The 15,910-nt window shown below is 55.4% G+C and overlaps 1 protein-coding gene across 1 annotated transcript in view; it reads right to left on the bottom strand.

Moving 5' to 3' along the window:
• Positions 1–6: 6 nt before the first annotated feature.
• Positions 7–15,910, bottom strand: part of LOC106747495 (protein tiptop) — a 93,318-nt gene continuing 77,414 nt past the window's right edge. The window contains exons 3-4 of the mRNA XM_014625062.1: positions 6,168–6,411; positions 7–3,926 (exon numbers count right to left, since the gene is read on the bottom strand). Of these exons, the coding sequence (XP_014480548.1) occupies positions 260–3,926; positions 6,168–6,411 (3,911 nt within the window). The 3' untranslated portion in view covers positions 7–259. The remainder of the gene's footprint in view (positions 3,927–6,167; positions 6,412–15,910) is intronic.

Raw genomic sequence — 15,910 nt, 5'->3', positions numbered from 1 at the left:
CCCCCCCCCCTCCCTCGTTCGCGATTCGGCATCAGAGAGCATATTCCCGTATCCTCGCGGGGATCTCCGTCCCCCGGCACCGGTACAGCCACGACACAGCCTCTTTAAGCATAAACCCGAAGACGTCGGATGCGCGACGACGTCGTCCGGCGCGGCGGTGTTCGCGGGGAAGGGGTGAAAATTTGTCCAACCACATCGCTAGTTACAGTCGTATAGATACACTTATGTACAAGTGGCGCCGCTACTTACGGGGCTCGGACTATACGTACTTGCTGGACAATTGCTTCGCCAGCTCCGTATACTTGAGAAATTTGGAGTGCGGGCTCTCCTCGAGGGGAGAGGCCGCTGACTGCGACGGGCTGCCGTTCGCCTGCGGCAACGGCGGCGATTTGTTGCGCTGCGAGCTCGGCGGCGACGAGGAGTTGCGGCTCGGTCCGCCGGACGTGCCCTGGGAGGCCATCGCCGCCGCGGCAGCGGCCGCCGACCTGCCGATGGTCAACGGGTCCGGGATCACGCCGTCCTTGACGAAGTGCATCTTGGAGAGATGATGCCTGTAGGCGCCCTTGGAGATGAAGGGGGTGTCGCAGAAGGCGCACTTCATGATGGAATCCGCGGTGACGACGGCGTCGTTGCAGGCCCAGCTGAAGGCGAGGATGGCACCGGGCGTGGGCCCCGGACCGGGGCCTGAGACCCCCACTCCCCCTGCGCCGGCGCCGCTCGGGCCGATGGCGGAGCCGGCGGAGGATCTCGAGGCGCCGCTCGCGCTGGGGCCCCGCGTCTCCGTCTTGTCGCAGAGCTTCTGCAACGCCGCGAGAGGATGGCTGCTGGTCTTGCGTCCCTGGGAGTCGACGTTCGCGCTGCCTCCGCCGCCCGACAGGCTGTCGAACATGGAGGAGAGCGCGCCGAGGCTGCTGGACGCCTTGGTGTCGGGCGTGCCCCGCGGCGTGACCGATCGGTCGCTGCTGGTGGGACTGCTCGTGCTGTTCCTGCAGGGGCTGCGCGCCACCTGCTCCACCTGGCTGGTCGGCCGCGGCGTGGGTGGATTCATACGCGGTGAGAGCACCTCCCGCCCGTCCTCGGCCGTCTCGTGGAGGCTGCCGCTCCGTCGGTGATTGTAGGAACTCTGCTGCTCCTCCTCGTCCCTGCAGTCGTCCACTATCTCCTTCTTCACGAACACCTCTCTCGTCGACTGCTGCTGCTCCTCCTCGTTCGCGCCTCTCTCCTCCGCCTCCTCGTCCCGGGGCTCCTTCTTCACCACGACGGACTCCTCGTCCCCGGACTCCTCCGGATGATGGCGAGCGGGCAAGGGGGGCACGGCGGCGGCGGCGGTCTGCTTCTCCGGGGTGACGCGATGGTGGTGCGACAGGGAGTGTCTCTCGTGGCTCGCGGCGGACGACAGGTCGATGCGTCTCTCCGGCGTCATGGTGTCCGTCCTGCCGCTTCCCCGCTCCGAGATCGAGCTGGACTCGCTGCCGCTCCGCTCCCTCCTCGCCGCGGCGTTCGCGCTGTAGTGCTGCTGCTGGTGCTGCTGGTAGGAACGGAGCAGATTCATCGTTTGCGGGTCCACCAGAGGCTTCGTGTAGTCCACGCTCTCGTCGATGCCGAGACGCTTGAGGATGCTGGTGCCCATGGGCGCGCCGGGTTGGGCGTGGTGCAGCCCGGGCGTGCCGTGTCTCACGCGGGAGTCGAAGCTCTTCTCGATCAGCTTCTCGATGGCGTTCAGAACGGAAGGCGAGGTGCCGATCGGCGCGGTGCTCTCGTTGGGCGTCGGGGTGTCCTTGCCCGGCGTGGTCGCGTCGCTCGCCGAGGAGGGGGATCGGTGGTGCCTCGAGGATATCGAGGACGTCTCCTCGTTGACGCTCTTGCGTCCGCTCTCGGCCGGCGGCAGCGTCGCCGAGAGGTGATTCGACATGAGCGCGTTCTTCAGGAAGTTCCGCTGATTGACGCCGACCGTGCCGGCGCCGATGCACTGGCGTATGTGCTCGACGAAGAGCGGAGTCTCGATCTTCTCGCCGCACTTCTCGCAGGTGATCCTGCCGGCGTGCTTGCCGAGGCTGTGAGTCAGCCCGGCGGCGGCGTCGCCGTTCTTGAACTCGTTCTGCGCCCGCTCCAGCTCCAGCAGCTTCCTCACGGGCAGTGACTTTTTTCGCTTCTCGCGCGTCTGTCGCCGGCGGCCGCCGCTCTCGGTGATGGAGCGCATTATGTGCTCCTTGTAGTGCGAGTTCTTCACCATGTGGTTGCTCAGCTCCTTGAGAGAGCTGAACGCCTGGTCGCACACCTTGCACGTCAACACGGCGCTCACGTGGCTGCTGGTGGCGCCGCCACCGGGGCCGCCGGGACCGTTTCCTCCGTGAGGGCCGGAACCGCCGCCGGGCTGGACACCCGCGGCGTTGCTCCCCGCGCCGGTCACGGCCGCCGCGGTGCTGCCGCTCTTCCCGTCGTCGGACGACTTCCACGATATGATCTGCTCCTGCGAGATGATGTTCGTGTAGTGCTGCGTCTGCTGCATGTGCGAGGTCATCTCGGCGAGCGAGCGGAAGCTCTGGCCGCACCACATGCACTTGAGTATCTGCCGCGTCTGCTCGGCGCCCTTGCCCAGCCAGACGTCTTGGCCGCGCACGAGCTTGCGCGGCAGCGGCATCGTCTCCTTGATCAGCAGGTTCAGGTCGGATGGACTTTGCTTGCTGCTGGGCGCGCTGTTGCCCGGGGCGTTGCCGCCGACGGAGGTCGGCGGTTGGTGCGGTTGCTGCGGCGGCGGTACGCTCGGCATCGTCGTCTGCTGCGAGTGAAGCCCGGACGCCGGCGGTGGCACCGGCATATTCACGCCGCAGTGTTTCGCTTCTTTCATGTGCGCCGTCATTGCGGCCAGAGTCGGGAAACTCTGCTTGCACCATACGCACTTGAGCACGTCCTTCGCCTGATCGGCCCCCTTGTTCAGCCAGTGAGACTGCCAGGCGCTGTGACGGCTGCTGGACGTGGTCGCCGGTGTGCCGCCGGCCGTTGCGGAGCTGCCGCCGCCTCCGGAGGACGACCTGAAGAGATCCTCGCCGCCCAACTTGCTCAGCTCGCTCATCTTCTCGAGCGCCTTCGTCGCCTCGCTCGGCTGATACGGTTTCTCCAGTGCCGCCGGCGCCGGCGGCTTCATCTTGCCGTTCCACAGCTGATGATGATCCACGACGCCGCCGGTGCTCTTCGGCGAGAGCTGCTGCTGACTAGTAGCCGCTGCCGCTACCGCCGCGGCGAAGTAGGGGAAATGCGAGGCTACCACCGGCGACGTCCACGGGGACACCACGGGCGGCCTGCCGAAGCTGGACGGCGCGACCCCCGGCACCGTCTCCTGGTGGTGGCTCGCGCTGCTCGCCGTCGACGCCAGTCTCGAGGACTTGCGCGGCGGCGGCGGCGGCGAGTCCTCCGGACCGGGTCGCTTCCTGCTGGGCACCGACAGGTCCAGCGGGCCGTTGTTCGTCTCCGTCGAAGAGGACGGCGTGGGCGGTTTGCTGAGGTTCAATATCTGCTCCTCCTCGTCCTCCTCGATGGAAGACGCCGCTTTCCTCGTGCTGAAGTCCAGCACCGCCGGCAGAGGCGTCGCCGACGGCGAGAGCTCCCCGACGCTGGTAGGCGACACCAAGAGGCCGGGGGTCGCCGCCGGTGGCGAACACGAGGAGGAAACCAGAGGCGACACCGAGCCGCGCGACAGGGGTGAGTGCCCGAGGAGGAGGCGCTGATGGGTCTGTTGCAGGTACGCCGCCATCACCGCTGCTGAGTGGGGTGGTAGTAGGGGGTGAGTTCCAAGGGGTAGAGGCACGATACTACTTGGACTGACTGGGCTCGCGCTGCTCCTGGTAGCGGGTGGTGGGGGGCTTCCGGTCGCCGGACCGGACGATTCCCGAGAATCTCTCGAGGGACAGCGCGGACTCATTGGCTCCCTGAAATTACAAAGGACACCGGGCGTTGTAATCTCCGCGCGAGCCTTCCTCCTCTCCCCGCCGGACGGACGCGTTGTCCGAGTTTTGTGGAAAGTGCGAAACGTCGGCTTGTAAGCCGGGACGGTGCTCGTTAATCATCATAACCGTGCGATAATTTTCTTGTAACCGATCCGCGAACGACGCCGCGCGGCACAACGCAGGTGACGCCGTGACGTTAATATTTCATAATCGTCCGCCATGGGAATTACTATGCAAACAGCTTTCGCCGTGCCGCGCGCGTATGATGGAAACGACGAATACCCGGAATCATCGGCGGCGGCAGGCGGAAAAAAAGGCTCGCGTGATAGATAGAGCCTGCGCGCCTCGGACGTTGGCGTGTTGGCGCGCGATGGTAACGGTCGATGGATAATTCAACGTTTGAGAAACGCCTGTCGCGCGCTGCGCGAGTGAGCGAGCGCGTGCACGCGAGAAACACGCACAATATACCTGCTGCCCCTCCCCCCCCCCTCCCGGCCGCGCAAATACACGCGACAGACGCACAACAGACGAAACGACAGACTATTACCGCCTATATCGAGAGCGAAAACACACTTTACGATAAATTACTTGTCGGCTCTCCGTGCGCGCGCGCGCGCGTTCACATCGGTCCTCCACGCGAGCTTCTCTCTCTCTCTCTCACGGTCGAACAACGCCGCGCGAATACTCGAATACGACGCGACGATAATGCGCGCACGAGGCGAGGTGGTATAACGGGCCTCCGTCGTGACAAATTACGATTAATTATCCGCTCCGGCGGCGAACGTTAGTCATCCCGCTCGTCGGCAAAAACGGCGCGGCTCAAAGCCGCCGGTGTACAGGAGCGATCGATACCTGTCGGAACGTCATCAACCGCGCGCGAAGATCGACTATCGAAAGGGAGCACGTGGCCGGAACGATTAGAGTAGCCCCGACGCGCGGGCTATTGTGCGAGCGGCTCTCTCTCTCGATGCGCGGCACGGCGGCGCGGCACGGCGCAGCGCAGCGGCGTTCCTGACCTGTCGACGGCTCGCTCGTAACTGACTGTTCCTGACTGAATGCCGAATGCGTGCCGCGAGATGAAAGGGGACCGCTGCCACGCATGCAGGGGAAGTTTTTGGGGGCTGGCGGGACGGCGCGGGCGTAGGGAGGCGGGAGGAGCCGCCACCCCTGGTTAGGAGGCAGTGCCAGTGGGGTCGTTGGTGTTGGCCCGATGTGTAACACGTGCCTATCTCTATTAGCCGTGTGACGTCGCGCGCGGCAGCCACCGATATCAACTCTGACACCGGCTTATTTATCCCTATCCGGGCCTCGCTCGCTCGCACGTTCGCTCCACCACCGCTTAACCCTACCGCCGACGCTTACCTCGAGCATACACGCGTGTACGAGAGACGCTCGTGACGATTTGTCGCTCTCAAATAACGACGAGCCCGTGTACACACGAGGGGCGCCCGACGACGGTGAACATCAAAGCTCGCGGCGTCGCGTCGTCGCGCGGCTCTCGCGATGATTTAAGCTCTTTATTATAATACGCCTTCCTGCGCGGATAAAGCACCGGCTCTTTCTCTCTCTCTTTCTTTCTTTCTTTCTTTCTCCTTTTCCGCCAGACGAGCAATGTTTGCGGACGCGCTGTCGACACGGCTGATTCGCACACGACGACGATCAGATCGCTGATTTTGAAGGTCACGCTCAAGTTGATTAAATACGGCGGAACACAATTTCATCCATAGCAAATGAACTAATTAGTTGAGAAAATTTTGGTGTGTTTCACTAAAATATGTATCCGTCATCACGTTGTTTTTCTAACCGATAAATATCGTGGAAAGTGTCACGAGGAACGTTTACCTCGTGAAATTTCAATTTCTTTTTGCCAGTGCAGAGAAGAGATGTGCGCTGAGAACAATCCTTTAGTAAAAGGTTAAAAACTCTTTCGCTACTTGAAGATCTATCAGGAAAACAGATCGAAGAATTACTTCGCGTTTTGTTGTTCTGTCAGTCGGAAAGGTTACCCTTGATGATTGTTCCTCATGATTTGTTACTTTAATAAATTATCACCAAGCCAATACAGAAGTGTTCGTTAGAGCAGCAAATTAAAAGTTTGTATTATTTGCCTCCACCACGGGGTCACTTCTTATCTTACACGTGCGAATCATTTGTCGCCGAATACTGGTGTCTTGTTAAATGAACAAACAAAAGTTTTTTCCTCAGTGTGATCGCCAAATTTACCTGTCCGGAGGTCCCGTGTCTCTCAGAATAGTCGGGTTTAATCTCGAAGTAGCGGAAGGCGGTGGCGTAGGTGGCGATGCCTCCTCGTCATCCTCTTCGTCCGTTCCCTCGGCATCTTCGTCCTCCTTCGCAGCGGGCGCGCAACCCCTCTCGCTAGGGCTAATGGGGCCATCCTCGTCGACGCAATCGCCCTCCTCACCTTGGAGGTCCGTACCGGGCGCGGAGCCTTCGACGCCGTCCTCCCCTGGAACAAATCATCGGACGAACGGATCAGTCGTTATCGATCGAGCGCGCAACCACGACGGAGGAATTCTATTTCTGTATTAACATGCACATTCCTTGACACGAGAGTGTGCTGTCGCGTGGTTGCCAAATCTCCACATACAATTGCAGACAAACAAACTTGTACATCGGGATGTGCAATGCATCATAAAAAGAAACAAGACGTAGAAGGAACGGAAAAAGAATTAATATTAAACGCAAACAAGTGGACGATATCCGAATATTTTTCCCATAAAGGTCGTTGATGTTGAAAAGCGAATCAAATCCCTCTGCTAGCCGCCGTATCCTGATGGAAGAGCGGAGGAGAACGTACGACCCAGGAGTGGAGATACTGAGAAATGACGAAGCTAAGTACCTAGGAGTGATATAAAGGTTTAGATGGCGAGTAACACAATGGCACTATCGGTTCATTTATCAGCCTTTCGCGTCGGCAACGACGACGACAACGACGACAACGACGAGGACGAATACGACGCCTAAAAGGGGGAGGAAGAAAGAGAAAACGCGAGCGCTACGTCGGATACGTCGTCGACGACGACGACGACAAGGTATTGTGCGGCGAGACGAGCAGTTCCGTCATCTGCATTATGAGTTTTAATCAAATCGTTTCCATTTGAACCCCTGGTAATGAACGACGGTATAGTCGTTGCGACTGTACACATCGGGGGAGAACGCGCGATCTAAGATAGTCGACAGATATTCCGTGAGGGGTTGCGCCATTTCTTTCCTTCGGAAATACCTCACGTCGCATCGCAACGCGTTCCAATTAACTCGGGGCTCGTTTAGCTCGCGGTTCACCTATTATCACGCGGCACTCGAGCGAGCGACAAAAATAAGCTCGCCCGAGGGACTCGTACGTGAACACTCGGGAACAACGCGGAACCCCCCTGGTCGCCATCTTGCTCTCGGCACATCCTCTTTGAAGAAGGGAGTGCCGTGTGTGTCCTCAGTCGCAAACAAAACGAGAGAGAGAGAGAGAGGCGGAAGGTGGCCAATACACCTCCCCTCATAGAGGGTGGGGACAACCAGGAGCACCGTCCTACTTTGCCGAGTGACCAACCAAACGATCGTTTGTTCGCGGACAGGCCATGGAAGAGGGAGAGAAAGGAGATCGCACATTGATCCGCGGGAGCATCAGCAACTAATTACGCAGATTTATGTCCCCATTGTCCATTGTCTCTGTGCGGAGCGGCTCTCTCCGGAACCCTCTCGCGCGGACCATTCGATGGAAGCGACTGGCCGGCCGATCCGGTTGGGACCAGCCGGAGGACCAGCCGTAGGTGCACGGAGAAGAGAGAACGACGGGACAACGACGACGAGAGGAGATAAAAGGAGGACCCTCGGAGGATCGCTCGGATCCAGGCGCGTATCGAAGAGGGGAATGCGAGAAGTCGAGGAACCGAGCGGGCGGACCACCGACGGGCAGCCCCGCCCGCTACCCGACCTGGTCTATCTTTTGCCCTTTCGGTCCTCTCTTCGCTTGTCCGGCTACGTACGCCGGTCATTATCATCGAGTCGGCCGGATATATCGGCGTTGTTGACCGCGACACTTTACCTGACGTCCCGATGAACGATACAATTGTGCGACGCGTCATCACGGTAAGGTAGTCGCGGGTTGACGTTATGACTAAGTTCGTCTTGCTCACGCTTTCGCGCTATCCGAAGCATCGTTCTATCTTCCTTCGGCGTGTAATGAGAAATCAAGACGCTTTCAGCGCGCAAGACGAATTTAACCTACGAATACTCGTCACTCGTGCGCCGAAAAATGAGTTTGGATCCACCGGACAATGAAGAACTAAACGTGTTTTCGTTGAAGGGAACGAGATTTCCGGTTTACGAGAAGAAAATTTGATTCGTGAGAATTAGGAATTTTGTTCCCTTCGATCCAAGCGCGTTCGGTTATCAAGTAGATATAGTGTAGAATAAAGAGGGAAAGGAGGATAAAGTGCTTCTCATTTACCGTCCTAGATTGAATTCTTTGAACGATCGCTTGTACTCCGACAGGGAGAAACACTTTCCTCCTCTTTCCCTTTTTCTCTCTCTTATTCTTGCTTCCCTTCCGTAAGAAGTGTATCGTTTATATATATCAATTCTACCTGTTTAGTGTTATTCGTTCCGAACGGATGGGATGAAATCTCGTATTGGCGAAACAGCTAAGCGGCGCCGTTTCGAAATTTCAATCGCGACCGTAGCAGCACGCCACCTTCGTCTCCAGCCAGAGACTTCAACGAGCGTTGCTTCGTTTCCGGAAGCGACGCATGGCGTCCTGATCCCAACCTCTTCGCGCGTGGTACGTACAACGGGTTACACATCGCGAAAGAGATCGATCACGGGTTATTCCTCTATATTTCAGTCCTTCCGAGCGGTACTCGGCGATCCGTAGTCGCGAGGCGTCGATAATTGTTTATTATCGGCGCTCGTGACATGCTTTTTAGCAGCGCACGATCCCCGGCGATAGCGTCAAAGGTCATGGAGGATTCCGCGGCTCGCGAAAGTATCCCCGGTGATGATTGGAATCGATCGAAGGCCGACGTCGCGCTCGGCAGAAAATGCAAATGCCCGCACGAGAGCGGAGTTCGTGCGGGTCTATTGGCAGGCCGCTAACAAGAACCGCACCGGATTGCATATCCCGGACGTAGCCGCCGGTAAGATACGAGGGAGCGTACCGAGAGTCTTGACACTCGGGAAGATGCTACCGGCTGATATCCGCTCCTCCTGTCCTTGACTCACTCGGGGACCGATGCACGTTAGAAAGAAGTACAGTGTATTAGCGGCCGTGCACGGACCGCGCTATCTCCACGATGGTTCTGCGCGAATGCCCGCCTACGACTTGGTCCACAACAATAATTAGTCTTATCGGCGAGCATCCGCTTTCTAGCCCGTTACGATCTGCCGGATTTTTCCCTCCCTTTCTCTCTCGGACGTGTGTCGCTGCTCCCTCTCTATCTCCTGCTCGCCCCTTTGTCGTGCCTCTTCTCGACTACCTTCACGACGAACCTGCGCACGAGCTCCGGATATAGATAGCAGACACCTGCATATATTGCCGTACACATGTTGGTAATGTAGCAATGGCTAACTGGTACCACGACGGTATTGGCTATTCCGCGAGCCTCGTCGTAAGCCTGAATAAGCCGACCAGTCACGCTCGCTTCTCGCGTGGACGATCGGCGGTTGCTAATTGCCGGTAAGTCCCAACGAGGAGCGGAAGATAGCTACGATTTTAATTAGCTGAATCCACGTGACGAGTCCCTCCTATTTCCTCTGTTATTCGAGATCGATCGCTACTCCCGCGCAGTCTATTACACAGTACAGTGGATGAGCGAAAAAGTACGCGCGAATATTCTCGTCAATTTTCCAGCGTGTCCCTTTCGAATGATCGGCCAGCGCGCGAGAAAACAATTTGTCACCGTTAGACGGCGGTGCGAGCCGCCGAGATGAAACGCGCGGTTTAGCCTTACGGATGACAGGACGAAAAATAAAGCGCCAAGACGAGGTTTCTTCGGTGCATGTTCGTAAATTGCGGCCGCGAGTGAGGCGTAAATTTTCACGTGCATAAGCATCCCGCGCCGGTGTCAGTTTGTGTACTCTAGTGATTTACGCGCAATCAACGCGCTAAATCAGTTAGGTTTGCTTGTAATTAGCATCCACGCCGAAGGTTCGCCCGGTGGGAGAATTTATAACGCGAGGTGTCTGTTTAATTGTTCGCGAGAGCGCCCGGATCCGCACAGCGGCAACTCTAAAAGAGACACCAAGATAGCCGGGCATTCTTTGCGCGACCGACTCGCTCGACGGCTGGGTGGTACAATTAAAATACGCAATTAAGAAAACACACATCGACGCGATAACAGGATGCGCGCACGTATCGCGCGTCGTATTTTAAAAGGACAGAAGCGCCGTCATCAATTACCGGCGACGTGGGGGGAGTAATTAACGCAAGTTTTAATTACATAACACGAAACGAAATCGATCCGGCGGGAATCTAAGCGCAAAGTGCGGCGACGTCGGCGCGTTAAGGGGATTTCCTCGGAAAATGATTTTATGCACGGTATCAGCGTTCGCAATCAGCCCGGGCGCGCGAACCATCACACACAGACGCATCAGCCGGCTTCGCTCTATTCCTCATTGTCGGACAGGCCGTCAGTGGATACCGGTAATTACATAACCGCCGCGTTAGAATGTAGAGCTCTGCGTACCGTCAGAAAAGATGTACGCCAGCGGAATGGCCGACTTCGCGGGGTACGAAGTTAATTTCTCGTCTCTTCTCGACGTCGGGCCGAGAGACGAGCGAGCGAGCGAACGAACGAAGTTGTCGGGACGCCTTCCGAGACGGATCCTTGATAAGTAGTACTACTCTCGCTCGGTTATCTCTCTCCGCGAGTATCCCGGAGAGGATCGCAACGACGCGAGGAGTACGCGCGCGGCCCACCGGGGCGAGTAACCGGGTCGAACTTTAGCAACGTCCTGGCAATAAAACAGTACATAATAACAAGCCGGCGGCTGCGGCGGCAGGGAAGGAACAAAAGGAGAACCTGGAGGAGGACAGGAGAGGAGATGAATTTCTGATGCGAGAACCGTCGGAAGGCTGGCGGGGAGAGTGACAGGAGGCAGACGAAGAGACGAACGGATGGACAGGCAGACAGACGGACGAACGGACGGGCGGACAGAAGGACGAAGAGGGACGGCGAGAAGAGGGAGGCCTCGCATTGTGATTCTCTCGCGGTCTGCCAGAGAGTGACTGACGGGTGAATCCGTTTTCTCCTTCCTCCGCGCCTCTTCCTCTCCCTCTCTCTCGCTCGCGCCTTCCGTCCTTCTTTCCGTGTCTCTTTCGCTCCCCCGCCGACTCCTCCGCGGCGAAGCAACCGGCTTTGAAAGCCTCATACTCAATCCGCATTCGAGAGATACAAGACGTTGATTTACGACTTCCTCGAGTGATGATCCAGATTTTTCGGATCAATCGCACGGGGAAAGGGCTCGAAGAATGTCACTCTTGTTTCGAAAGTTTCGAGGAAGACGCTCGCGTGACCCCGGATATATCGTCGTTAAGACGTCGTTGCGAGCGAAACTCGCGACGGTTACTAAAGAAGGCGGGAAAGAAAAGATTCGTTAGGCGTGCGTGTTTCGTGTATAACGTTCCCGATGAAACAACGTGCACGCGCAAAAAGTGGCGCGAAACGAAGAAATTTACATCTCTCGCGAAGATCGAATTCGCGAACTCTACGCCCACTCCTCGTCAACGTCGCGTCTGAGACAGAGATGCATTAGGAAGGCCCGTGGAATTAGATCAATGCACGGTATCGAGACCACAAACATTCTTTAGCATTCGATCCCCATCGAGTCACCCTAGCATTTTTTTTTTCTCCATTTTGGTCCTCGATCTTGAGTCCCTTGAATGTCAGGTGGTCAGATTCGTGACTCACTTAGGCGTTCTTTAGGGCGACGTGAACAGAACAAGACGACAGGCTCCAACCGAAGACGGAGTACCTACCTACCGTTGTCTACCTGACTGATTGACTGATGAGGCGACTGTTATCCTAAGTCAACACTCACTCCATCAGTCTGTCGAATTTCCCCTACCACCAGCCGTGGCATTGCTGCGTTCCTGCGCCGCTACTCGCGTCATCGTGAACGTGTTCCCGATCAGATCCTACATCTATATGTACAATTCTCGAGGTGGTCCATCGAAAGAAACTGCTGACGACATTGACGCTCGATGTCCATTAAGAATGCAAATAGAAAAATAAGATTAGAACCGGGCATGAACCCCGGGGGGAAGCACGCTAACGCCTTTACGAAATTACACTGGTTGTTTTGAAAAGCAGTTTCTTTTACGCGGCGCTTGTTTTTACAACGAGTCCGGCCATACTGAAAGATGACCAAATTCATCGACAGAGCGACAGAGCTCATTCTAAACTTGCAACTTTAGACGAGACTTCATTTCCCCCACGCATACGCGCAGCATGTATCATTCCTGTCAGAGGTTTGCGAAACTATCGTCGAATCGTCGATAGTTTTTGTTTTCATCAGCCCGAAAGATAACTCATTTTACAGATGTGAAGTCTCTAAAATCGTAGCAACATTAAAAATATAACCCGGTTTATTAACCTCCTAATCTGATATTCGGTCAAACTGTCACTCGACTTTGGCAGTGACAAGTTACACGCGACACAAAGTAAGCAAAAGAGGCTTTCACCCCATGTTTGGGATAAGAATAGGATCCCTAATTGGTATCTGGTAGTGGGATGAGCTATTTTGGGACAACTTTGACTATTCTAATCAGAATTTATGCTGTATTTAGGAAAATCAGTATATCGTATTTTTTTTCTTAAAGTTCAAAGCTTTTCTTTTCTTTAACACTTATTGATTATGACACTTTCGTTATGACATATTCAGAAATAAGAGTTTTTAAAGAAAACGTGGTCTTCGAAACTAGTGTATACTTTATTGTTTATAATTTTTTTATTATTTATATGAACAGTTTGTTCTTATTACAACTATATTGCCGGATGTTCATTGTATCGAATAAAAAAAAAAAGAAACGCGCGAGAAATGTTAATTTTCGCAAAAGTTAAAGTTTTCCGAAAGGTCGACTCGGGTATACCCATCGCGGCGTTTCCGTCACAAAATGTATAGCGTAGTGTTCTTAGGTTAATAAAAGGGATATCGCCGAGGATCCGACGAACTTTCGCAGGAGAGCCTAAACAGCAGGAGACAAGCTTGAGTCCGCCTGTCAACGCTCCCGCAATAAAAGCTCACGAAAATGCCTTTGCACAGGTGCCATCGGTTAACCGTTTAAAAAGCGATCGACGGCAGCAGCATCGCGCGCGGGCTCCGTTGGAGGCGAAATCCGCATAGAGCGTGCTCTCCTTCAATTTTCCACGGATATTCCGAAGTCGGCGGCACTTGGACACGCCTCGTTCAATCTCGCGCGATCGACAAGGGCTGTGAAAACCCCGAATCCGCGTCGCCCGATTGCTTTTCCCTGCTGCCGTCGCCTTCCTCTATGTGTACTCGAAATCTCCCCCTCACCCCTCCGGTCTCTTCTCTTTCCCTCTTTCGTGCGCGTCCCCTCCCCTCATAGCAGCGTAGCAGCTACCCTTTCAAGTTGCCCCCCACCTTGAAATACCGAGCTCGGAGAGATCTTGGATTTCCGGGGCCGGTGTTTCTGCTGCGCCGGAATTGTCGCGACTGCCGCCTTGCGAGTAACAAAATCGCGCGCGAGCTGCCGCGAATATTACGCGCCGCAATCCACGGGGAGCTTCGTGCTTTTCATTTCGCTCGACCGGGGGAACGCGAAGTCTGACGTCTATGGGACGACGACGCCGGTGTGTGCGATTTCGACTGGTATCCATTGATTCGACCGGTGCTCGTCACCAAGCCGGTATCAGACAATAGTCTGCCGGCGAAAATCTCGGTAGCTCCTCCGCCGACCGTCGCTCTCCCGCTGGCTCTCCGCAATCGTTCAACGAGCGAGTCTGCGCCGCGCGCGCGCCTCATTAAAAGGAATACGTCGGCATCCTTCGGGTTGTCACATAATTCATCCGTCACGCCACGTTTATATTATATAAATATATATATATCGAGGAACAGCCAGCGAGAAAAGCCCGCAACCGTTTCCCTCCGTTCACTCGCCGCGTCCGTACCGAGCGAAGAGCGCGCGGAGTCCGGCGCGTTAATATTAACCGGCGGATAAGGAGCGTCGCGCGCGCGGGGAGATATTCACCGCGGTGATAGCCCGTTTAGCCGCGTGCGTTTCGCGCGTTCACGCGTGGCGATAAATTATCGCGGCGGGGGTGAAGGTATCGCACAACCGAGTGATTATTTATCGTGGAGGCCGATCGTGAGGACTTTATCACCCTGCTGGCGATCGTACGAGCGCGTACACACCGCGCGCGCGGCCGCTCTTACCGCACACGGGATGATGACGGGCCGGTTGTTACTCCGCGTGCACGTCCCGCGTATAAATTGTTAAATCAAAGTCAATCCTTTCGCCGATCCGCGCCGTCGATAAGCCCCGCCATTAATAACTCATAATTTACTGTTAACGTTCGCGCGACGTAAACGGCTAATTAACATTTGCGAAATTAACACTGCCGCGCGTAATTTCATCGGTGTCGTTGGCGCGTCTCGGCTTGATTAACAATGCTCGCTGCGACTTACAACCGAGTGCCAGGCGCGTGGAAGGGGATTCTGTTGGCGTCTAGGTGTCGGTAGTGGTCGAGAAAAAATCGAAGTACCATTCGTGCCGACGGGAGGACAGGTGGAACTGGTGAAACTCGCCGATTCTCGCGGGTCTCGGGTATGTCGTATGCCTCGAAGTAGGAGACACGTATTTCTTGTACTTGCGCTTTCTCGAACGTTTTTGGGAGTCAAGGCGACCCCTCGGAAGTAATCCGGTGAGTAAAAGTGATTGTGAGTTAATATCTCGGAGACCGTGAGGTACATGAGGAGGTACGTATTGGAGACAAGTTTTACGGTATTCGATGTGTGCTCGATTGTACTCGATTCACTTTGTATCTATTTATTTAGATTTTGCAAATATCTCATGTTTCAATACACCTTCGACTCTCAAATTTAATTATTGTTATATACATATTTAATATTCGAGTATCGGATGAGCGTGAAGATTATGAGAAACATATAACGAGCGAAAGTTTATAGGAATTTCCGGCGAAAGAACGAAAATCGCCGAAATTTTTGGAACATCGAACATCAGGAATACGTAATGAACGAAATGATGGCGCGAACAAAATTGAAAATTCACTTTTTCATTCCTACTTGTTCTTACTATTTTGCAATATACCCAAAGCCCGTGAAAATCGGCGAAGGACGTCTCCGTAAGTTTCTCTCCGAGCTTCTACGACTGGGTAATTACAAGTAATGACATAAATCTTTCTACCACCGAGACATTACGCAACTCACTGTAATGAGGAAGATAAGACGACATACCGCGCAACAGTTTGTCCGTTTTAATGGACAAATAAAATATACACATTTCAATCGGCCGTAATGATTACCACGTTCGTCTTGATGCCGTGGAAAAAAAAGAAAATCCCGAGAGATCGAGCAACAATCGCTCGCGCGCCGCTTAGCGTCGTCCCGGCGAGATTCCACGAAGAAACTGAAATTGATTCCTTCGATTCGCGCTCGCTCACCGCGTTAACCCAATTCGTGCGACAAGAGGCGCGGCTCGATTCGCATATTAATTCGTTCTGGCGCGGACGCGGATTGTCCGCGCGCGATTAGACGGCGCGCCAACGTCGCAGTAACGTATAGAAACGTATATCCGTAGAAATCTGGGATGATGAGTGACCCAGAGATGGAGAGAGACATGTGCGATGGAGCGGTGGGGGATAACGGAGCAAAGACATTTGGGCTTGACGGTGAGTGATGGACAGGAGGTCCACGGCGACGCAAAAGCTGTGTCTCGTGAGTGAGAGAGAGAGACAGGGGGAGGGGGGGGG

This window comes from Dinoponera quadriceps, unplaced genomic scaffold (genome assembly GCF_001313825.1).
Source record: "Dinoponera quadriceps isolate SergipeBrazil2010 unplaced genomic scaffold, ASM131382v1 scaffold1750, whole genome shotgun sequence".
Lineage (NCBI taxonomy): Eukaryota > Metazoa > Arthropoda > Insecta > Hymenoptera > Formicidae > Dinoponera > Dinoponera quadriceps.
Note: the sequence above shows the minus strand (reverse complement) of the source record. Positions and strands in the feature narration are given on the sequence as shown.